Source organism: Papio anubis, chromosome 8 (genome assembly GCF_008728515.1).
Source record: "Papio anubis isolate 15944 chromosome 8, Panubis1.0, whole genome shotgun sequence".
Classification (NCBI taxonomy): domain Eukaryota; kingdom Metazoa; phylum Chordata; class Mammalia; order Primates; family Cercopithecidae; genus Papio; species Papio anubis.
The window spans coordinates 119,132,018-119,157,652 of NC_044983.1; the positions used below are offsets into that span (position 1 = coordinate 119,132,018).

Sequence of the window (25,635 nt, forward strand, 5' to 3'; positions counted from 1 at the left end):
AGGGGTCAGCATCTGTAACTCCTCTGTTCGAGGGTCAGTGGTGTGCCGCTGTTGTAAAACAAGTACATCTTGTTGCAGTAAAAAGTAACCTGAAGTAGATGATTGTCTAGACCAAAGAATAAAACGTTTTAGCTTTGCATCTTAAAGTATCTTGGTGGTCTCCTAGGAAATTTGGTACTTCTTAACAGAGTTACTCTACCTTAAAAAGAAAATTTAAAATCTTAAGTCAGTTATCAATATTGCATCTTCAATATTTTTGTTTCACACTGTCAGTCTTTTATTCTCTGTGTGTGCTTGATCATAACTCAGGTTTTCCTCTGGATCTCTTACGCTGTGAAAGCCTTCTTGGTCTGGACCCTGCAACTTGCAGCAGAGTTCTAAACAAGAATTACACGCTGCTTGTTTCCATGGCTCCCCTCACCAATGAAATCCGGCCTGTCAGCAGCTGCACGCCTCAGGTAAAGACCTACTTGGAGGATCCACTTGGTAGTGTCATGGGTCCCGTCAGTTTTGTTTTCTTCTCTATCTGCAGATACCAACTATTAATAATCACTGAATCATAGAAAGCAATTTTGTATTTTATGCCTTTGTAAGATGATATGTTCAATTTGTGGAGTGTAATTGGTATATTTTATGTATGTATCACCTAGTGACTTGTGACACATTAGATTAAAATTGATTCATTTACAGAATATTTTAAAGAGAATGTTTTAGGATGCTCCAAAAAGGAAGCTGGCATCATTTTGAGGGATCAGATAAATTTAATTAGGAAAAGTTAAATGTCTTCGAAGTGGGGCTGTGATTCTGAATAAGCTGAAAAGAAAAGATGGTGCTTGAAAGCTAGAACTCTGGTTAACTGTATAATTTATATGTGAAAATTCCTTCTGGACTTTTACTTAAGAAAAAAAAAAATATATGTATCAGTTGCATTCATTTGTATACTTAACAAGGAAGTTGTGGCCTGTGCCATTTTCAGAGTGGAGATTATATTGCTGTTCTTCAGTGCTGCATCTTACCTGGTTTCCTAGATAATGCAGGGTTCAATGATGTAGCAGAAAGGAAGGGATTCTTGTACACAGTTAATTTGCCTATGTTCTAGCTGCCTCAGTGAGGATCCTGTCTTCACACCAATTTTGTCTTTAATATTCAACAAGAGATTTGCATCTAACCTTTTTAAAATATTTCTTTGTGCACACCCCCCAACCTCCTCCTATTCTTTAATACAACCTCCAGACATGGTAGGAATCCATGAACTGCTGAATAAATGGTAAAATGGATGGAAGGGTAGGTGATTCCTTTTGTGAAAATTGTATGTGATTAATGATAATAATAGCTAACACTTTAATATCAAGTTTATTATATTCCAGGTACTATTTTTAAGCTTTTTCAACAACCTTACAACATCCTCTTGAGGTAGATTCTTTATTGCTATTTTATAGATTGAGCAAAATGAGGCACAGAGAGCTTAAGTAATCTTCTTAAGGTGATACGGCTGGATGGATAAAACCAAGATTCCAAACTAGGCAGTCTTCTCCAGAGTCCGTTCTCTTAATTGAAGTGACAAGACATACTTTCTTAATTCCAGTATAAAATTGAAACTATTTTAATGAAACATTTAAAATTTATTTTCATGAGGATAATTACAGTTAACATTTATGTGAAGGAATTTGCTGTTTGTAAGACTATTCTCGGTCATTATGTAACACTTTATTATAACTTTATCTTAACTGTTCTATGATTGTAGCATATTGGACCAGCTATCCCAGAAGTCAGCTCTGTCTGGTTTAAACTGTACATTTATCATATCACTGGACAAGGACCACCATCCCTTTTATTGTCCAAAGGTACAAGACTTCGAAAACTGCCAGATATATTTCAGGTATGTGTGTGAGGTTTGGATGGTTTTTTTGTGTGTGTGTGTGAGCAGTACACTAGGTAACTTCTTAATATTTTCCTTATTTCTGAATGCCATTTTACCTGTTAATTTCTTTTCAATAGAGTTATGATCGATTGCTAATAACATCTTGGGGTCATGATCCTGGAGTAGTTCCTACCTCAAATGTGCTTACAATGTTGAATGATGCTTTAACACATTCTGCAGTTTTAATTCAGGTACATTTATCTTATTTGAAATAATCCATTTTGAGTTTTTATTATAAAGATGATAATTTTTCTAGCTTTCTATATTGAGTTGTAATAAAATGTTAGTCATTTGAAATTTATAAAGTTGAATGTAAAAAATCAGAGATGTGGATTTTAGTCCTGGCCCTTTGGCAGTGTGGGAGTGGCAGAAATAACATGAACTTTGAGGTTAGACCCAAGTTTGCATTGCAGCCTATCTTCTGCTAGCTGTGTGACAACAATTTTTTTTTTTTAATAATAGCTTTACAGTAGTTTCCCCATCTGTGGAGGATATGTTCCAGGACCCCCAGGGGATGCCTGAAACCACCAATAGTAACCCTATATATAGTATGTGTTTTCCTATACATGCATACCTATGATAAAGTTTCATTTATAAATCAGACACAGTAAGAGATTAACAATTACTAATAAGAAAATAGCATACTGTAATACAAGTTTTATGAATGTGGTCTCTCTCAAAATATCTTGTTATACTATACTCAACTATTTTCAGACCTTGGTTGACCACAGATAATAACTAAAACCATGGAAAGCAAAACCTCAGATAAAAGGGGACTACTGTATTGAATATATAATTCACATACTGCACAACTCACCAATTTAAATTGTGCAGTTTAGTGGGTTTTAGTGTGTTCACAGATATGTACAGCCATCACCACACTCAATTTTAGCACATTTCATTACCTTAAAAAGAAACCCTGCATCCTTTCGTGATCACTCTTCTATTTTCTCCCCGCTACTCCCCTCCTTCCCCCTAGTCTTAACACTAATCTACTTGTTGTCTCTACAGATTTTCCTAATCTGGGCATTTATATGCATGGAATCATATATAACATGTGGTCTTTTGTGACTGGCTTCCTTCATTTAACATAATGTTTTCAAGGTTCATCGTGTTGTTGTATCAATACTTCATTCCTTTTTATGGCCAAATAATGTTCCATTGTATGGATATGCCACGTTTTGTTTATTCCTCCATCAGTTGATGGACATGTGGGTTGTTTTCACCTTTTGGCCATTATGAAGAATGCTGTCATAAACATTTGTGTACAAGTTTTTCTGTGGACATACGTTTTCATTTCTCTTGGCTATATATATATAGGGATGGAATTACTGGGTCATATGGTAATTCTATGTTTAAGCATTTAAGGAGCTGCCAGACTGTCTTGCAAAGTGGCTGCATCATTTTACATTCCCACAGACACTTGATATTATGTGGCTTTTGGATGATAACCACCCTAGGGGGTGTAGAGTGGTATCTCATTATAGTTTTGATTTACATTTTCCCTATGGCTACTGATGTTGAGCCTCTGTGTGTGCTTATTGGGCTGTGTGGCATTTTTGTGATAAACCTTACAGTTTATTTCCCACCTATAACATGGAGATGCCAATATCTATTGTATAATAACAAACACTTATAATAATAGCCGCTAATGGTAAGGTAGGCAGTTTATGCTCATAGAATGAAATGAAAATGTACTTATCAAATGTGTAACACACTTTCTGGCACATAATAGGTTATCTGTAAAGATTTTGTCAGTTCATCCATCTTAACAATTGAATGTGCTTATTTTGTGCTAATTAATGTGAATATGCAAATAAGACAGGGCCCACCATCTTCAAGGAATTTAAGGATGGTGGGAAAAGGCGCATAAGCACTCAGTTTCAGTTTATCGAATAGAATTACATATAGTGGAAGACTTAAAAAGAAGTATCCAGTCCAGCCTTGGGGCAAGGAGAAGGGCTTAGGGGAGGTTCCTTAGAGAAAAGTGAGACCCAGGCTGAATACGAGAGGAGGGGTCAGGATGATTAAATCTCTGGGCAAGGATTTTTTTTTTTTTTTTTTAATTTGCTGCTATTTTTCTAGTGCCCAGCACAGTGCTCAGGTCATTAGTAGTTGTCCAGTTAGTGTTTGTGGAATAAATAAATAAGAATATGAAGTGACATAGCATGCCAGGGCCAATAGCTGTTCGGTGTTTTTGAGGTGTGAATTGGAGTGTGAGGGAGTTGTGGTCAGAGATGAGTCTGAAGAAGTAGGTGGGCCCTGCAGTGCCACGTGCCTTGAGTGTTCTGCTGTGGAGCTGAGACGTTGACCTGTAGATTCATGGTAGCAATTACAGGGGGGTAACTGGGATTAACATGGTCAAATGTGTTTCAGGAATCAACCTTGGGATGATATTGAGAATGGAAGGGAGTGGGGAGACACCTGCAACAAGAAGACCAGTTAGGACTGTGTGTAGTAGTTTAGATAAGAGATAAAGATAGCCTGGATCAAGGACATGGTAATAAGAATTGAAAGGAAAAATGGATTTAAGAACTACTACAAATATACAATTAATAGAATTGATCAGATATCTGAGAAAGAGATGGGAAGAGGGAAGAAAGATTCTGAGGTATTTGGCTTGTGAAGGTAGAAGGGTGGTGATACCACTACTCTAGGGAACACAGGAGGTGGTGATACCACTGCTCTAGGGAACACGGGAGGAGGTGATATCGCGGGAGGTGGTGATACCACTACTCTAGGGAACACGGGAGGAGGTGATATCGTGGGAGGTGGTGATACCACTACTCTAGGGAACACGGGAGGAGGTGATATCACGGGAGGTGGTGATACCATGATACCACTACTCTAGGGAACACGGGAGGAAGTGATATCACGGGAGGTGGTGATACCACTACTCTAGGGAACACGGGAGGAGGTGATATCGTGGGAGGTGGTGATACCACTACTCTAGGGAACACGGGAGGAGGAGCACATTTATGGGGCAGTTGATGCATTGTGTTTATGTGGTGCCTGTGGTAATTGGAAATATTCTGAAATTCAAATGAGAGGTTAGACAAGAGTGATTAAGTGTGTCAGCATCAGCTGGTAGATGGTAGTTGAAACCATGAGAGGATGAAATTAGCCAGGGAAAATATGTAGTATGGGGTAGTCATGGGAGATAGCATCGTAGAATGGGCTAGACATGGACTTCAGTCAGACTGCCTAAACTCAGATCTTGGTTCCATCATTTGCTAGTAATCTTGGGCAAGTTAAATACCTTTTGTGTCTTTACCTATAAACTGGAGATAAAGTTCCTATCTTTTTAAGGTTTTTGAAAAGAATGACTTGAGCACTGTGTTTAGCACATGGGAAGATCTCAGAAAATGTTACTGTGTTGGTAGTGGCAGTAGAAGTAGAGTAAAGGAACAATGGGTGATTCTATGAGCTTCAGTTTTCCTTACCTTTAAAATGAAGAGTGGCTGGGTGCAGTGGCTCACACCTGTAATTCCAGCACTTCGGAAGGCTGAGGTGAATTGCTTGAGTCCAAAAGTTGGAGACCAACTTGGTTAACATAGTGAAACCCTGTCTTAATTTATGGTAACAAATCTTTTTTTGAATAAAGTAAAATGAGAGTGGTGGTTGCCAAGGTCATTTCTGTAGGTGGTACTCTGTAGGTCAAGCTAAATTAGGTGTTTTTTTTTTTTTTTTTTTTGGGTGGGGGCTAATGCAAAATATGGATAGAAAAGCAACCAAATCAGCAGACAGTACCTGTTTTTATTTATTTATTTTTTTGAGACACGGTCTCACTTTGTCACCTAGGCTGAAGTCAGTGGCATGATCACAGCTCACTGCAGCCTTGACTTCCCCAGGCTCAAGAGATCCTCCTGCCTTAGCCTCTGTAACAGCTGGGACTGCAATCTCACGCCACCATGCCTGGCTAATTTTTTATAGAGACAGGGTTTCACCATGTTGCCCAGGCTGGTCTCGAGCTCCTGGGCTCAAGTGATCCACCTGCCTTGACCTCCAGAAGTGCTGGGCTTACAGGTGTGAGCCACCACACCAGGCTGACAGTACTGTTTTTAAAGTGTGTATTAAGGACTTTTGCTTTTGCTAAAGAAAAATGCCTTTTTAATTAAATTTGATGGAAATAAATTTACCTTATTAGAATTTTAAACGTGTTACAAATTAAGATTTTTAGTTAAAACCATAATTTATTGCAGCCATCTGGTTTAGGGAATCAAAGAGAGCTCTGAGAAATATATTTAAATTGTTATATGAAACAACGGAAAGAGTATGCTTTCCTTCAGATATATTAGGGTTTTTTGAACTTGAATAGTGTATGGGTCTCTCTTAAAGGGAAACATTTATAGATCCTCAGTATTAAATTTCTATTATAACAGTTCTAAATACATGTAGACATTAAGTTCAATTCTTCATGCTTGTTGTTTTTACACAACTACAAATTCAAATCAAATTTTGGAATTAAATATAAGCAAAGCTTTAAAACAAAACTCAAATGAACAATATTAATTGAATGTGATACGTGAAACTGAATTACCATTTGCAACATGAGAGTAAAGTGGGTAGACTCAGATTTTTTAAATTTAATTTTTGAACGAATAGTACATTCACATGATTCAAAAATAAAATATTATTAAAAGGTATAGAGCCTAGGTGCAGTGGCTCACACCTGTAATCCCAGTACTTTGGGAGGCTGAGACAGGTGGATCACCTGAAGTCAAGAGTTTGAGATCAGCCTGGTCAACATGAACAAACCCAGTCTCTACTAAAAATACAAAAAAAAAGTTAGCCGGGTGTGGTGGCGGGTGCCTGTAATCTTAGCTACTCAGGAGGCTGAGGCAGGATAATTGCTTGAACCTGGGAGGTGGAGGTTGCAGTGAGCCAAAATTGTGCCATTGCACTCCAGCCTGGGTAGCAGAGCAAGACTCTATCTTAAAAAAACAAACAAACAAAAATGTATATAGAGAAAAGTATTACTCCCCTGCTAACCCTGTCTACCAAGTTTCCACTCCCCATCTCTCTTCCAAATCAGATAATTTCATCTGTTCATTTCTCCTGTATCCTTCCAGAGTGTCTTTATGCATATGCAAGTATCTGCACACAGATATGCTCCTTACCTTTTCCATTTAGCAACTGGAGATCTTTCCATTGCAGGTCATAGCTTTCTTATGCACCTCCACTGAAGTTATGTCTCCTAATTTAATTAACCAGTCCCCTGTTGGTGGACATTTTGGTTGGTTCCAATTATATGTAATTACAATATTGTAGCAAGTAATTCTGAATATATTTTATTTCAGGGCAGGTTTTTGAGTTTTGCACTCTTAACCTGTGGTATGCTATGTGATTATGGGGATTCTTCTGCCACTTTTCCTTCTCAGAACTCTAGCTAACCTTTGTGTGAATAAACTTGGCCTCATTCACTCTTCATTTGGCTAACACCCGATTTACCTGTTAAATTAGCCTCCTTTTTTTGCATTGGCCTATACATTCAATTTGAGAAACATTGTGTTATAGGTTATTACACACGTAAGATTATCACTGCTTGCTGTAGAAAAATAGAAAATTGTTGAAAGAATTTTGATGAGGTATTAATATGGAATATACTATTATGTGACACAATCTTACTTACTTTTGAATATCAGTGATTGGAAGTGAAGGTTTCTTGTATACCTTTTGACTTCTGTTTATGTTTAGGGGCATGGTTTGCATGGGATAGGAGAAACTGTCCATGTCCCATTTCCATTTGATGAAACAGAACTACAAGGAGGTACCTTTTGAATTGTATCTATTGACTTTTTTTTTTTTTTTTTTTTTTTTTTTAATTATTACTCATGTCAACAGTTTGGTGGAAAACATGGCAGGGAATCTTAAAATTTTTAGGTTCTAGGTTCTTTGCTATTAAAGAGTGTTGGCAAAAGGTAGTTTTTTGTCGTGTGCTTTGCCATCCACAAAGAACTGTTAGAATAAGACCCATTTAGGATTTTTGAAAGACTACTAGTCTGTCTTGGGAATAAAGAGAGTAAGTGGGTATCTGCCTAGACGGAAGACTTTTCTCTATTTCTCCTTTTATCATTCACACAACTGGCTAATACTTCATAAAGTCTAAGGGAAAAAAAAATTGTTTACCTGGAGATGCAGATAGTGACAACAGGATCTAAAAATTTATAAAATCTCAAAAACTGCTTAGTAGATCCTTTGCCATGGGGGATTATTGTGTGAATTATACAAAAGAGGTTTCTTTATATTTGAATATAGAGCATTTTTCTTTTTTGTAAGTTCACATATTTATGAGAACTTGAGTTAAGATATAAATAATTTAGGCATGTGATTTCAAGTACATTGTTAGCTTTAGTTTCAGTAAGAATAACAACTTTATATACTTCTTTATTGGAATCAATTATGATGTATTAAAGTGTAAAAGTAGTTCTAAGAGTTGTTTAATAAAGTATGTTTAAGCTGTTGGCGTTGTGTTATTAGAAACTGTTCACTAATGTGATGTCCATTCTGTTTGTAGAGTTCACTCATGTCAATATGGGTGTTCATAAAGCATTGCAGATACTAAGGAACAGAGTGGACTTACAGCATCTCTGTGGATATGTCACCATGTTGAATGCTTCCAGCCAACTTGCAAATAGAAAACTCAGTGATGCTTCTGATGAGAGAGGTTAGCCAATAGTTGGATTCTTTGAATTAAGATAATTGGTTTTGAGTTTAACCCAGTGTTATATGAAAAGCTGCAGACCTTTGTGGGGATGCTGAGTTATTGAATACTCAATATTCTTTCACTGAAGCATGAGGAAACATTTTAGAACATCATTTGGACAAATATCAGTTGTTCAAATGAAGAAAATAGGATTGGGGTACAGAATGGTTTGGGGTTTTTGGGCGCTTTACTGTCATATCTGTGTTTATAAGGCTTTGCATTAAGTTAGCTTTATAGGGTGATGGTTTCAAAACTCTAGTCTCTTTATACAAATGTTTCCAAAATTGACTTAATAGTTTTTCCCTTTCAACTTTTTCTGTCAAAAGGCACCATTGTCTTAATTATCTAGGTCTAAAATCTTACTTTTGTCTCATTCTTTCCTTTTTTCCACTATGTTCAGTTAGTTTCCAAGTTCTGTGGATTAGGCTTTAGATAAGTCTGTCATGTCCATTTCTTCCCCTTTCTCTTCATTTTAAATTCTCTGTGACTGCTCTTCTTGTCTGGGTCTTGAAGTTTAAACCTTAAACGTTTGCTGTTGCAACCGTTCCCTGCTTAGCCTTTCTGGCCTCTCCTTTCTATCTCCAATCTGTCCTACATATTGACAATAGCTAATTTTTCTTAGATACCACTTACTTTTTTTTTTTTTTTTAATTTGAAAATCCATTTTCAAGTCACCTTCTCATGCTTACTGGTTGTTTCTGCTCTGGCATAATATTGGCATATAAGTGGTTCTGTTGCCATGGTGCCAGTTCTTGTCCATTGACTTTGGGAGATCTTTCATTATCTCCCATTGATTGACAGTATTTCATGAGCCTCTTAGTTTGAAATTCTGAGGAAATGTGATGGATTACTTGCCATCCAGTAGATTGGATTGGCTCCCATCGAGATAGGTACTTACCCCTATCTCACTTGTCTTTGGCCAAATAGTTGACTGCCAAATATTATAGGGGCATTTTCTAGAGAAGAGGGCTATTAATTAAGCAGTCATTTCAAAGTATGTCTACTACAGCTGTCCTTTTTTATGTCATTCATTCCACAAACATTTATGGAATACCTGCTTAGGTGCTGGAGCAATTTAATAAGACCAGGCCAGGTATGGCCAGGTACAGGCTCACGCCTGTAATCCCAGTCCTCTGGGAGGGCCAAAGCAGGAGTATTGCTTGAGTCTAGGAGTTTGAGACCAGCCCGAGCAATATAGCAAGACCCTGCCTCTACAAACACACACAAAAAAAGAAATAAAAAAGACAATGTTGTTCCAAGGATTAAAACCCTGGAGAGGAGATGCATGAGTCAGTATACAGTGTGGTGTTATTGACTATGATGGGGTCTGCATAAAGCGCTAACACAGCACAGAGGAGGCCTCTTAGAGAAGGTGAAGTTTGAGTTTTGAAAATTGAAGAGTTAGGTAGACAAAAGATAATGTGTTTTTAGAGGATGGCAGCCTTTCAGGCAGAGGGAATTAGGAAACAGTAGTTCATTGTGGCCAAAAGAAAGAATTTGTTGGACAGTAGTAGAAGATCAGAGTAGAGAAATAGGTAAGGTCTGAGGGGTCTTGGAGAATCTTCTGTGCTAAAGATAATGAGTCAGAAAAGAACTTTGAAGAGTAATAACATAATCAGGCTGTGTATTTCCACAGGGGTGCAAATGGCTTCAGTAACTTGTGTCCTTCTTTTGAATTTGGTTTCTTTAGGCTGGGGTTTCTCAACCTCAGCACTATGTGCAGTTTGAGCTGGATAATTTTTTGTGGAGGATTGTCCTGTATATGGTCAGATGTTTAGTGTTCATTGAATAGCATCCGTGTCTTCATTCATGTCCCTTGGGGATCAAAATTGCTCCCCTGTTTAAAACCACTTCTTTAAGCCAAGGATTATGCATTTTCTTTCTGTCATCATTACTATTGTCTGAAGTCTTTTCCATGTTAGGACTGATTTATTGGCAGCTTCTGCTAACTGCTAGAATCCTAATAGTGTGTGTGTACTTTAATTATAAGGAGAACCTGATTTGGCTTCTGGCTCAGATGTAAATGGGAGTACAGAGTCATTTGAAATGGTCATTGAGGAAGCAACTATAGAGTCAACAACAAAGCAAACCTCTGGTATGGTGCTAAAACTTTTTGCAATTTTATTAGACTAATTTCTGAGGTTTAACTTTTATGTTAAGATATTTGCATGCCATTTGTCTGTTCTTATTATTCATAATAGACTTTTATGTTTTTTTTTTTTTTTTTTTTGAGACGGAGTCTCGCTCTGTCGCCCGGGCTGGAGTGCAGTGGCCGGATCTCAGCTCACTGCAAGCTCCGCCTCCCGGGTTCCCGCCATTCTCCTGCCTCAGCCTCCCGAGTAGCTGGGACTACAGGCGCCCGCCACCTCGCCCAGCTAATTTTTTTTTATTTTTTAGTAGAGACGGGGTTTCACCGTGTTAGCCAGGATGGTCTCGATCTCCTGACCTCGTGATCCGCCCGTCTCGGCCTCCCAAAGTGCTGGGATTACAGGCTTGAGCCACCGCGCCCGGCCTATAATAGACTTTTAAATAAGAGTTTTCTAGGAAGCCTTTTTACATCCTTAGAAAAATAATTCAAGTATTATAAAATTATGACTTGAAAATAACTTATTAATAACCTTATTCCTGTGGTAAATGTTTTGATTCATTCTCTCATCTTACAAATGTCTTGCAATACTCTTTTTTTGGGCAAATGACTACTTTGAACATTGGATGAAAGCTGTGTACCTTCTCAGACACGTTTATACCCAAAATATGCCTGTCCTGTTTAGAGATTAACTGGCCCCCTCCAATTTCTTCCTCCCCTGTCAAGCCCACTGGTGGATATCAGTGGCACAGGAGTAATCTATGAACCTCAGGTTAAGAAACCCTTGTCAGTTATATATAATATATATAAGTAGATATATATGATAAAGTAAATTTATGTATCCTTTCTTAGGTGCCACAACGGAAGCAGATTGGGTTCCTCTTGAGCTGTGCTTTGGAATTCCACTGTTCAGTTCTGAATTAAACCAGAAAGTTTGTAGGAAAATTGCTACACATGGCCTTTGCAGAAAAGAGAGGTGAGGGTTTATATTCACTGTCATATTTTCATATCGATTTTTAAGTTGTCAGGGAATAGTCACTATATCTTACTTTCTTTTATTCCACACATGAACACAGTAATTGTTCTGTATATATTTGTTGATTGAATAGAGATCGCTAGTTTAAGGGTTTTGCTGTATTTTTCAAAATTAAATTTCACTAGATCAGAAATTAGTCACAGGCAAACATTTTGGGCACACGTTTTGATTATATTTATTTAGTAATCTAGGTGAGGTGAGGGTGTGGTGGAATGGGCATGCCAATATGGAGTATGAACCTAGGTTTTAAAAAATGTATGTCTGCAGAAAATGTCTGCATTTGTCTCACTCCTAACATACACACACTCATGTTATATTCTGTTAATAGTGATTGGTTTTTGTGGTGGAATTATGGTAACTTTACAAAATTTGCTTCACTTTCTACATTTTCTAAAATGAGTATGTATTCTTCCTTAAAGATGACATGTAGGTTTTATCTTACGTGCCAGCACAGATCCGTTGTGAGTAGCTGCTAAGAGGCAATGTTGTAAAAGTTCTGAGGCAAACTGGGTTAGCAGGAAAGAATATAATTGAATCTAATTGTCACGATAGGTGGCTTGGAGAGGTGAAATCCACAAGTCAAGATCTTCTTGACTTATTTCAGAAAGTGAAGTTGGACAATAATTCATTTAAGTGGCGTAATGTAGCTTTTACCAGAAAATGAAGAATACTCAGTTGACAATTTCAACATCTATTCTCTGAAAACAAAATAATATACATAAATAAAAAATGGAAATACTATAGAACTTTAAAGATTACCACTATAATTTTTACTGACTTACATATTTGAAAAAAGGTGGGTTGGTATGTGTTTAATCTGTTATCAGGTTATCTTTTGCAATTACTTTGGTTGTTTGAAGGTTATGTCGTAGTTGTCATTCCTCAGAGTGCCTAAGTCTTCATTTGAAAAGTTTTCTTTCATTTAGTAGTTAGGTTTACTAATAGTTGAATTTTTTTGAAACGATAACTTTGATTTTAGTTGCATTATGTATTTTATTTCAAATGGACTTTTTTTTTTTTGGGTCGGAGTGTCGCTGTCACCCAGGCTGGAGCGCAGTGGTGCAATCTCGGCTCACTGCAACCTCCGCCTCCCAGGTTCAAGCAATTCTGCTGCCTCAGCCTCCTGAGTAGCTGGGATTACAGGCGTGCACCCCCACACCCGGCTAATTTTTATATTTTTTTTAGTAGAGACGGGGTTTCACCATGTTGGTCAGGCTGGTCTCGAACTCCTGACCTCGTGATTCACCCACCTCGACCTCCCAGAGTGCTGGGATTAAAGGCATGAGCCACTGTGCCCGGCTCAAAATGGACTTTTGATGCATGACTACTCCCTATTGTTAAAACAAACAAAAATTTCATTGATAAGAAACATTGAAATTGTTTTTTAAAATGTTTTGTGATTGGCCCCGATGTATAGATGCATTTAAATTGCTAAAAATTAAACTCTTATGAGAAACTCATTCTTGCCTTTATGTTTAAACTTTTTCTTGTCTTTTTTTTTCCAGCCTTCAAAACCTCTTACATTCCAGTAGAAAACTCTCTCTGCAAGTCCTTAACTTTGTTCACTCATTCCAGGTAACAAAAACCAAAAAGTCCAAATGGTACTTGTACAGAGCTTTAAGTATGCACAACACTTATGTTTGTTTTTGATCACCACAGCAGCAAGATATGAAATAAACATTAATTTTATTGTACAAATGAAGACATTGAGATTCAAGAAGTTAATCTACTTGCACATTTCACTGGCCAGGTCTTTGGAGACCAAAGCTTGATCTGTTTGTTCTGTGCTGGTGCTTTATTCAACAGAAATGTGTTAAGTGTCTGTTATGGGCCGTGTACCGTGCTAGGTGCCAGTTTTTGGTTATAGTGCACTTCCCAATAACTAAAGCGATTCTCCGCTGCCAGGATGGGCTGTCTGTTGTGGCAGCAAAGGCCAATGCTCTGGACTTTTTGTCTTCCCCCGGCCCCAAGGAAAGAAAGAATATTCTAGATTTGATTTATAGGTAAACTTTTAGAATAGAATGTTTCTATTCAGAATATCTAATTCAACATTATGAAATCAATATTTTGGAGTTTTACTTCATTCATTCAGTTGCTAAATGCTTGACCCTGACCTATGCCAGACTCTTTGCTGAGTGCTGTGGAAACAGTGATGTGTAAAATACTAATGGAACTTAGAGTGTTGTGGAAGACAGTAATCAGATAAATATTAAGATACGTAAGTTCTAAAAGATTTTAATAAGTACTTTGAAGGAGCCAACTAAGATGAAATCTGCAGGTAGAACTAATTTCAGTAGGTGCAGGATAATATATAAGCTGAATGCAAAAAGTTGGAAAAGAATATTCCGGCAGAACTTAGGTCTGTATGTCCTGTGTCTGGGAAATGTCCAGTGAACAATGAAACAAATGAAGGCCAGTGTGGCAGAAACCTCATGAAAGAGGGGTAGAAGCAAGAGGTGAAGTTGAAGAAGAGGGCCAGGGCACGGTGTGCAGGGCCTTCTGGCATATGTTAGAGAACTTGTATTTTACACTGAGTGCAAAGAGAAGTGATTGAAGACTTTTAAACAGGGGAGAGATGTTATTTCTGATGGACTATTTTATAAAAATAGGCAAAAATGGAAATTTTATAAGGATGCAATAAATTGAAAAATTTCAAAATTCTGTCAATACTGGGCTGTCTGTTGTGGCAGTGAAGGCCTTGGCCATAGTGAATTAATAAAGTAAACTAATTTGGATATATTTTGGAGATAGGTTGATAAAACTTGATGATGAATTAAATGTGAGGAAAAGATGAGGGCTGTGAAGGGAAGGAAGGGGAGGGATCATGAATGATTCTTGTGTTTCTTGATTAGCTGGGTATGTGAATAGAGAAGACTGGGGAGGAAGAGGTGAGGGAAAATTTGAGAGTTCAATGATGGGCATGCTAAGTATAGAGTGCATGGGGAAGCATCTGAAACGAAATGTCAGATAGGTGGATGTTTGAGCCTGGAGTCCTAGGGAGAGATCTGTGCAGAGTATATGAATCTGAGAAGCGTGGAGTAGATGGATTATTCTGGTGCTTAGTGTCTTGTAAGGTTTTTTTGTTTGTTTGTTTTATTTTTTCCCCAAGATGACGTCTGACAGTGTTACCCAGGCTAGAGTGCAGTGGCACGATCTCGGCTCACTGCAACCTTTGCTTCCTGGGTTCAAGCCATTCTCCTGCCTCAGCCTCTCGAGTAACTGGTATCACAGGCATCTGCCACCACGCCCAGCTATTGTTTTTGTATTTTTAGTAGGAAGGGGTTCACTATGTTGGCCAGGCTGGTCTTGAACTCCTGACCTCAAGTGATTCACCCGCCTCAGCCTCCCAAAGTGCTGGGATTACAGGCACACAAGCCACTGCACCTGGCCTTTGTAAGTTTTTTTTTTTTTTTTTAAAGATTTTTCTCCTGTTAGGTAATACTTTGGGGTAGGTCAGGTCTTCTAAAAATGAACTTTTGCTTTTTCCACAGTCTCATAGCCTCTTATTTCTATTTAAAAAGACTTACTACGGTTTTACTTTGCTAGTCATTTTTGCACATATTCATACCCATCATTGATTGCTTTGGGCTCACAGTGTAGATCTTTGCATCTCCTGGACTGCTTTGCAATCCATTAACACTTCTCAGGTAATCAAGGTCTCTCTCATGAGTTAAGTGGTTTTGGTAAAGTATTAAATATCATTTCTCTTGTTTCTTGATCTTTTAGGAAGGTGCTTCAACACTGGATATTCACACAGAGCCCGGTTTTTCAAGTTTGCTTTCACAGTCATCGTATGCTGACATGGGTGTTCCACTTCCTGCGAAAAACTTAATATTTAAAGATGGTGTCTTATCAGAATGGAGTGGACGGTCACCTTCCTCACTTCTTATTGCTAATCTCCATTTGCAATAATTTGGTTACACCATTTGTTGCTCACACTTTCTGCCTTTTTTCTTTCTAACGTTAGCTTTATAGTGTCAGCCACTAAAAAGCATCCTGCTGCTGCAGTGCAATTCTTGCTTAACTAATATTAAAAAGTTTGGGGGACATATTCATGTTTTCTGAAGTTTTGCTCATTATTGCACATCTTATTGCAACAAAGTGCTTTTTAGCAGCCAGCACTATGTTTTTTACCTTGAGACAATCTGCATTTCTTTTATAAAACTAAGTATATTCTTTATAGGCTTTATGATGACTGTTATGTTTATAAGCAGTCACTATGAAAATTGCAATGGTAATTTTATATGTTAGTTTATCAAACATAAATCTTGTTTAATTTTATATTTTGTTACCTATACATTGGGGGATCAAGGGAAGAGATGGAACTCTTCCTCTGAAAAGGCTTCTTAGTACTTAAAGTAGTAAAACTATAAAACAATAAACATCCAGTATTGAGAGATGATATGATAGGGCATTATGAATTCCTGTGGGTGTCTGTAAATTATGTATGTCAGTTGGACATTGTAGAAGGTATGTAAATCAGCATAGTTAGGTATAACTTCACCTTGATTTTTAAGGTCTTAACTCAGATTATGACTATTCATTGACATCTCATGAGACGCTTTAGAAAACTTTCTATTTTTAAACACCATTTATATGTGGGCTTCTGTTGTCACTGACTTTGGGCTTTATATTTTCATAGAGTCTTTATGGAAAAAATAGAGTTTATTTTCCACTCTTGTAGCTATAGCTGCTGCACATTTTCACCCTGATTTATTTTTTCGTTTCTTAGCTTCGATGTTTTCAAACCAAGGATTGTGATTTTAGGTTAGAATGACATATTGGAAGCATTAAGACTATGTCTTTGGATCAGAATGCTTTAGTGATAAACCTACTTTGAAGACATACTCTTAAGCAATCTGGATCTTAAATTTATGTGAGTACTTTTTTAGAAAATGATAAAGAAAAATGGAATTATTTCAAAGTGTTTCTTGAGTCACTGATTCTTTTAGCATCTCAAATGTTAGTTAGAATAATTGGAATCACTTTTTAGACTTTTCAAGTTACCTTCCTTGGGAAGTTTGTGCAGTGTTATAGTTTAGTTTAGCTCCTCTTATAGGGTAATGGTTTGCTAGTTTAAAACTGTAACCAAACGAACTGGTCAGACAACATATATCTAAAACACTTAAAATGTTAGGAAGTTTGGGAATGTTATAACCTAAACATTTTTGCTGATAACTTTTTGTTATTTATAGATATTTGTGTATTTAACATACTTACTTCTGGAAATATATGCCTTTCCTAAAACTTAACCATGCATTCAATACCATGGCCTATCTATAGAATTGAATATTTTGGACCATGTTATCTGTGGCACAGTCAGTGCTGTGTTTGAGGTAAATGCAGTAACGGTTTTTCTACTTTGTCTTATAGAAGGTAGAAACCATGTGTATGTTATGTTTGTCTATAAAAGAAAAAATACTAATATTAAATAATTTCTTATGACTCTGAGTCACTCACTTATTTTTCCAATAATTGATATTGTACATTCCTAGTGCCATTAGGTATGTATGTATGTAACCTTTACAGTTTTTCAGCTGAAAGTTGTAAGTATTTTTTTTTTTTGATCAGGGCTCTTTAATCTCATTTTAATTTCCTTTGTTTGAATGAACTGTAGTTATTTTATTTATTCCTATATTAACCATCTAAACCAACTGTAATGACATGTACACTAATAAACAATTGAACATTTGTAGTTGTTGGCAGTGAACCCAGTTGTTTGTGAATTTAAAGCTTAAAATATGGGAGTGTTTTGCTGCTATATTTCCTTTGAGAGATAAAGGAGGAAGAAATAGAACCTAATAGTGATCATGAATTTTAGGGAAAGTACTGAAAAACCATGGGGTCCCCTCTGGTTTCTTGTGTTGAATGAGGCAAGAGCAGTCATCTGATTCCGAGCTGAAGACCTCTCGTACTCTTAAGGAGGGAGAGTGCATTTTTAGAGCTTTTAGCAAAATGTGAAAAACTGAAGTTTGCGCTTTGCTTTGTGAATTTGGCTTTGTTTTACTTATACATTAACTCATGTAATCTCTTAAATCTTACAAGTGTTGATCCATTTCAACAAAAAGGTAAATTGAAAATGCAGATTTTGTTATTTACCAAAGAAATTTCATGAAAAATTTATATCCAATTATTTAAATAGTTAATTTCATTTGACTTTTTATCACGTTCCTTCCTTTCTTTCCCCACTTCTTTAATGTAATTCAAACCCTGGCAAACATTCTTTAGAAACCAAGAGAAAAAAAAGAACAAATATAAAAAAAGACATATAATTTAATATGGTACAATTTCACGTCTAAAATGGGTTTGAAGAAATGCAACTTTATATCATTAAAAAATATCTGATTTCCTTTTATTTCTTTTTTAAATTGTGTAATCAGATGATTTTATATTTTTTGCGGGGGGACGGAATCTTGGTTTCTTTTACTTGATGTTTTCAGTTTTCTCTGCCATTCATGTTTCTTTTTTGTGTTCAGTGTTTCAAATACAATTTGTATTTAAGGATTTTAAAATACCAAACTGTAACTTGAGTACAGTGGATCATTTTCTGTTAGGATGTTAATATTATACAATGAAATCTATAAAGTGTTGTCAATTTGATTATTGACACATATAACATGTTTACAAATAAACTGTGGTGTTGATCAAGTTACTATGAAAATGTGTTTAATTTTCTGAAAGTTCCTGTCTTAATTTTAAATACAACCATGGTTTGGTGCTGTGGCTTTCCTGTACTTAAAAAAACCCAAAACAAACAACCCACAAAAAACTTAATTATTTTGTAGTAATTTCAGATTTACAGAAAGTGGTAAAGATAGATGTTCCCTGTACCCGTCACTGAGCTTCGCCTAATGTGGACACCTTCTGTAAACTGTGGCAGGTCTGTGAAAACTCAGAAATTAACACTGGTACTAGTATTTTTCTAAACTGTATACTTGATTTGGCTTTTACTAGTTTTCCCGCTGATGTCTTTTTGTTGTCAAGACCCAGTCCAGGATACCACATCGCATGAATTTAGTCATCAGTGCCTCATTAATCTTCTCCAATATATGCAACAGTTTCTCAGTCTTTCATGACCTTGACGTTAGAAACGGTACTGGTCAGTTATTTTGTAAGATGTCCTTCAGTGCGGGTTTGTCTGATGTTTCCGTGTGATCAGATTGAGGCTATGTTTTATCAGAAAGGATACTACAAAGGTGATGTGCCCTTCCCACCAGTACAACATATCATAGGGTACATGATGTCAATATCACTGGTGATGTTTCTTTATTGGGTAAGATGGTGTTTACTAGGTTTTTCCACTGTAAGATCCTCCCATTTCTATTGCTGAGCCTGTGTATTGCGGCTATGGAGAATACCTGGAGAGGCAGCACCATTTGCCGGTCACTGATTCAAAGCATATACCGTATAATAGCTCTAAGATAGATCCCCAGATATACACATGTGTGAGACTTGGAGCTGAGAGAGCTATAAGTTGTTATTGCTGGTGAGTTATAAGTTGGTTCAAGCTCTATAGAAAACAGTTTGGCACAATCTTGTAAAGTTGAGCATTTGCATATCATGAGGTCCAGCAGTTCTAATCCTAAGAAAGTCTTAAGAGGCAAGTAGCAGCATCATGTGTAATTGTAGCAAAACGTTGGAAACAATCCAAAAGTCAATAGAAAGGAGACCGGGTATGATGGCATGCACCTGTAGTCCCAGCTACTCAGGAGGCTGAAGATAGAACTCCTTTGTGCCCAGGAGTTTGAGGTTACCCTGGGCAATATAGCGAGACCTCAGCTCTAAAAAATCAATTAAAAATTTAGAACATAAAATAGAAGAATGAACAAATGATTGTGTTACATTTATATGTAGATATTTAGATACACTTCAGAAGTGAAAACATTGAAGCTATACCTGTGTTCTTTTTAAATTATAACTTCAATTTAATGGATGGTTACAGTATTTTCTAGTTTCTGGTGCTTCCAGCTGTTATGATCTGCAGGTGTTACATGGGTCCAGGCAATGTCTGTAATAACAGTATAATGCGGGATATTTGTGCTGTTCCTAGGCTAAGGGAGACATCAAGGAGGAAGCCTTTGACTTCCTTTTCCAGGCATTCTAAGTACAGCTACAAAATTCTGGGATCCGGGGAGGGAAATGAAGTCTCCGCAGTCTGTACCCAAGCCTACATGTCAGTAAGGAGCACTCCCAGCACAGCTGGGAGCACTAGAAACTAGAAAATACTGTAACCATCCATTAAATGGATGTTATAATTTAAATTTAACATGTTATATTTTAATTATATATATATTTTAAACATTATATACATATGTATATATATAAAACATGTTACAATTTAAAAAGAACACAGGTATAGCTTCAGTGTTTTCACTTTCCAGTCCTGTGCCTCACTCCATTTCAGCCTCCCTGGTTCAGCTTTCCCTTAGTATCCTAGCTGGATGAGGAAGAGGTGGGATTTAGGGAATTAAATGCTCTTAATAATGAACTCTTATTTTCTGCTAAATTCCTCTTCCTCTGCTCTGCAAAGCCATCTTCCAGTTCCAGGTATCTGCTTTCCGTCTTCATGTCCTGTGGTTTGGGTTACAAACCCCTCGTAGTTTTATCAGTGATTGTTTCTGTTTATCATTCTCCTTGTGGTTTTAGTGGGTGGTTGCCAAGAGGAGAAGAGCAGAAAGTTCTTAAACATTTTCAAAGCAGAAATCCTCCCAGCCTCATTATGTTTTTATTTCCTTTTATTAAGGAACAAATGAAGGGAGAATAGTGAAGCTTCATGCATCCATCACGCAGTTTCCACAGTGATTCATGTTTAGCCCCTCATTTCATATATACAAAACAGAGACTACTTATATGTGTATCTATGTTTGTGTATAAACATACACACAAACAATACTATTTCCCCAACCACTAGATGATTTTAAGGCAAAATTTGGATACCACATAGTTTATTCTATAAACAATTCAGAATCATTTAAAACTCTGAATTTCTGGAAGCAGTAGTCTCCCAGGACATAAAAGCACAAGTATCCCCACCAAACCATTACTAAGCATGTAACATTGGAATTAGTAGCTGATGAAATTAGGCAAAAGAATAAAATAAGAGGTAGTCACATTTAAAAGGTTGGGGAAAAATTACAATTTTATGCAAAAGTTATCTGAAACATTAGAAACAGAGACTTCAGTAAGTAGCTTTCTTATCTGTAATCCACAACCAGTTATATTGTTGATATAATGAAAGAAAAGAGCTACCTTAATAGCAAAAATTATGTATTTAAAGAAAGAAAAAGATCTTAATAGTAAGAACAAAAATCTCAATAAATATGTACCCATGCATAAATATAAAATAAAGTGAAATACTGGATGTCTTAGTTTGTTCAGTTTAGTTCAGGTAGACAAAAGTCCACAGTTGCTTAGAAGCAACAAACATTTCTCTCTCACAGTTCTGGAGGCTAGGAAGTCCCTGGTCAAGGCTCTGGCAGAGTCAGGGTCTGGTGAGGGTCCTCTTTCCCAGTTCATAGATGGCCATCTCCTCAATGTGTCCTCACGCGGTGGAAGGGTCAAATGAGCTCCCTCAAGCCTCTTTCGTAAGAGCACCAATCTCACTCATTAGAGCTCTGCCCTCATGACCTAATCACCTTCTGAAGGCCCCACCTCGTAATACCATCAAGTTGAGGGTTATGATTTCAATGTATGAATTTTGGGGGGGCACATTCAGATCACAGCACCTGACAAGAAGCTTAGTGAGAAATTTGCAAGATATCCTTGAGGAACACTTTAAAGCACTCCTGAAGGACAAAAAAGAAAACCTGAATGTATAGAAAATCATAACTGTTCTTGGAGAGGCAGCCTCAATATTGTCAAGTTATCAATGCCCCCTAAATATATTACGAATTAAGCACAATTTCCTTCAGAATACCAGTGGGTGGTTTTTTGTTTGTTTATTTTTGTCTTTCAACTTTGGAACTTGGCAAAGTGATTCTAAAGCTCAACCTGGAAGAAGAAACAGTGGAGACTTAAAAGAGAAATCTAAAAATATCTATCCCAGTAGGTGTAAGCCTAAAGTGATTAAACGGTATGGTACTAATTCAGATACAGACAGATTATTCAGATACAGGCAGAAAACTAAAAAACAGAACTAAATACACAAGAACCCGAATGTGGCATTTCAGATTAGTATCCAGGAATGTCTGGATCATTTAGTAACTGAGTTGGGGATAACTGGCAGATATTTGGAGAAAATATAGGGGGAATTCTGCCTCAATCCTTACACCAAAAACTTCAGAGGGATCAAGGTTTAAATATTTTAAAATGTTAACATAAAAGTGGAAACAGGTGTTTTTTTTTTTTCCATACATTTGGCATACAAAAAGACTTGTTAAAGGATGACACCAACCCCAGAAGATTTAAAAAGAAAACTGGTAATGACTACTAAATAAAAATGAAATCTCCTGCCTGCCAGAACTCTATAAATTGAGTCAGAAGAAAATCTTCAACCTGAGATAAAATATTTTCTGGATACGACATGGACTAATTTTCTTCCTGTCACAGGTCGAGTTCTCCAGGAAGCAGATGTTGAGACACAGTTAAGAGTGCGGGAGGTTTGCTGGGGAGTAGCACCTGGGAAGGGAGAGGGAAGGAGCAGAGTCTGCATGGAGAGCCGTGGGACCAGGATGTGGACCTCCCACACCAATAAACTTCCTACTAGGACGGCCTGTGAGGGCAGTCCTGTCCTGGACACTCAGGGCTCCCTAAGGAAAGCACAGGCTTGCCACCTTCCCTGTTTCCTCGGGGGACAGCAGTTCCACTCTCAGAGGAAGCCACTGGCACTGGGGTGGTGGATGTGCTGGATGGAGCCTCGGGAATCAGAGGGTTGGCATGCCTGTGGGATGGCATGCCTGTGGGCTGTCTCTACCTTCCACTTGGCCATCTCTGCCTTCTGCTTGGACGTAGAGTGCCCATCTCATTCCTACTCTCTTTGGATCCTTTTTCCTCTGGCTCAGTCACTGGCTGGGAACTACCCTGAGAAGACTGGCCCAGGCTGGAAAGCTGAGGCCAATCCTGAAGGAATGAACAGTGGGAGGTTGCCAGATAACCACCCTTGTTGCTGCTGGATGGTGAATCTGGTCTTGAATAGAGTAAGTACTGAGAGATTTCATGGACACTAGCGTTGTTATCTCTGGGGAGGGTGTTTGATTCAGTTGGGAGGGCAAAGGATGTGGCTTTAATTTTATCAGATCACTTCGGTTTGGGTACCTTTTCCAACAATTAATTGTTATATATATGTATATACACATACATAATTATGAAAATTCGTTTGAAACACAGCTGTGATGGCCATTAGGACTAGTTGCCAACTATTTCCAGTTGTTGCCCTTCCTGAGCCATGGCAGGAGGTCCAGTCTTGTGTAGTTAGATGTGGCCAAGTAACTCCTGTGGTCATTGGTGAGTAGAAGTAATGGTGTCATTTCTGCACAAAATATTTAATTACCAATATGAGATCCTCTAGAACTCTCCTCTCCCTCTAGGGACGTGACTGGCAACATTTAAGATGATGGGTGCCTCATCAGCCTGGGTGCCCTGTGACTGCAGTGAGCAGACTTCCCTTCCACCCCACCTTTGGCCTGGGACAGACATGAATGTGTAGTGAACCTACAGTGGTGTAGTAAAAAAAGAATATCCGGCTGGGCGTGGTGGCTCACGCCTGTAATCTCAACACTTTGGGAGGCCAAAGTGGGTGGATCACCTGAGGCCATGAGTTCGAGACCACCCTGGCCAACGTGGTGAAACCCTGTCTCTACTAAAAATACAAAATTACTGAGAATGATGGTTTCCAGCTTCATCCGTGTCCCTGCAAAGGACATGAACTCATTCTTTTTCATGACTGTATAGTATACCATGTTGTATACATGCCACATTTTCTTTATCCAGCAAACTAACACAAGAACAGAAACCCAAACACCGCATGTTCAACTCATAAGTGGGAGTTGAACAATGAGGACACATGGACACAGGGAGGGGAACATCACACACCAGGACCTGTTGGAGGGTAGGTGACTCGGGGAGGGAGAGCATTAGGAGAAATACCTAATGTGGGTGACAGGTTGATGGGTACAGCAAACCACCGTGGCATGTGTATACCTATGTAACAAAACTGCATGTTCTGCACATGTACCCCAGAACTTAAAGTATAATTTTAAAAAATTCCAAAATTAGCTGGATGTGGTGGCACATGCCTGTAATCCCAGCTACTTGGGAGGCTGAGGCAGGGGAATCGCTGTAACCCAGGAGGCAGAGGTTGCAGTGAGCCGGGATTGCACCATTGCACTGCAGCCTGGGCAACAGGAGCAAAACTCAGAAAAAAAAAAGAGAGAGAGAGGAAGGAAAGAAAGAGGAAGGAAGGAAGGAAGGGAGGAAGGAAGGAAGGAAGGAAGGAAAGAAGGGAGGGAGGGAGGGAGGGAGGAAGGAAGGAAGGAAGGAAGGAAGGAAGGAAGGAAGGAAGGAAGGTCCAGAGTTATCTGAAAGGGTTACTGAATTATTCCTCCCTTTTCCAAATACATATTTGTTATGAAGTCAGGTATTCTTCATATATGTCAATCAAAATCACATATCCCAACAGATGAAATGCAGAAGTGGATGAGAATCCCCCGTCTTCTAGTAAACCAAACATTAAAGAGATTTGCAAAGATGTAGAACAACGCTGTTCTTCTCGTGAAGTTACTTTTGCTTTGGAAAATATGGTTATTTTTCATAAAATATGTTGTTTAGGTAACGTGATGTAATGGGTTTATTGTAATTTTTAACTAAATTAAATATTTTAACACATTTTCTCAGTTTTAATTTCTAGTGCAGTAAATAACAATGGTTATAACTCACTCAAACAGAAGCTCTTTGGGATAATCAATAATTCGGAAGCTGGTAAAGGAATCCTGAGACCAAAATGTTTGAGAACTGCTTACCTTCAATTCTGGCTGTTTCAGCAATTAGGATTGTGCAAATACTTAAAAACTGCCATCAGCCATGGCCTATACAATTTAAGTTTTTTATTTTTAGAAAGCTTGTTAAGTTATAGAGTTCTTTTGACTGTGAAATAATTAGCATTCAGTATAGACAAATTGCAAAATGAAAAAAAAGGAAGAAAATATCAACCATAATTTTGCTACTCAGAGATAAACATTTTGGTACATTTCTATGCAGCACTTTTCACCCAGTGATCCCTACCCACACACAAACACAGAAATGCACAGGCACATGTCAACACCTGAAACAATTTAGAATACTCTATGTGAAGCTTGATCTCGGGCCTTTTCCACTTTACAGAAATAAAGTTAGAATTTAGTCAGGAAAATTAAGTTAGTTTTTAAAAATGTATCAAGTATTTTGTACTTTAAATGTTGGCAAATTTTTTTTTTATTAATATACCTTGTATTCTATGAGCTCCAGCCAAGTAAATTGTCTTAAAAGATCTTGAAGATTAGTGGCATCCTAATCCCAACAGAATAAAATAAAAGTTGTTCTATTTTAAAATAAAGTCTATGAATGAGTCACTCATTTTCTTAATACAAAAGTCTCCAGATTAAAGTATAATGAACTTTGGTCTGGATAAATCTTACGAGGCTCATTGTTTAGGCCTAAATCATCAAATGTGTGATTTTTCTTAGTGTCTGAGAAAAGGGACAAAGCTCTGTAAATTCTAAGTCTCTTTAAAGTGTTTTGTTGTTTTTGTCTGTTTTACCTAAGAGATAAACCAATGCACAGTTTTAGTTTTCCAAAAGGGCATCCACTTAATTCTAGGCAGAAATTTGAAATAGAAATGTATCTTTACATTATTGCTGCTCTCTGTTCTTCAAGCAACACCGTTGATTTACAATGGTGTTGTTAATCAACCA

At 37.5% G+C, this 25,635-nt stretch overlaps 1 protein-coding gene across 4 annotated transcripts in view; it reads left to right on the forward strand.

Moving 5' to 3' along the window:
- FAM91A1 (family with sequence similarity 91 member A1) overlaps positions 1-18,410 on the forward strand; it is a 49,870-nt gene extending 31,460 nt beyond the window's left edge. For all 4 annotated transcript variants that reach the window (XM_017962284.2, XM_003903137.4, XM_031669730.1 and 1 more), the window contains exons 16-24: positions 310-458; positions 1,745-1,879; positions 1,999-2,112; positions 7,619-7,691; positions 8,439-8,588; positions 10,618-10,722; positions 11,566-11,689; positions 13,255-13,324; positions 15,476-18,410. In XM_017962284.2, the coding sequence (XP_017817773.1) occupies positions 310-458; positions 1,745-1,879; positions 1,999-2,112; positions 7,619-7,691; positions 8,439-8,588; positions 10,618-10,722; positions 11,566-11,689; positions 13,255-13,324; positions 15,476-15,661 (1,106 nt within the window). In that variant the 3' untranslated portion in view covers positions 15,662-18,410. The remainder of the gene's footprint in view (positions 1-309; positions 459-1,744; positions 1,880-1,998; positions 2,113-7,618; positions 7,692-8,438; positions 8,589-10,617; positions 10,723-11,565; positions 11,690-13,254; positions 13,325-15,475) is intronic.
- The last annotated feature ends 7,225 nt before the right edge of the window (positions 18,411-25,635 follow it).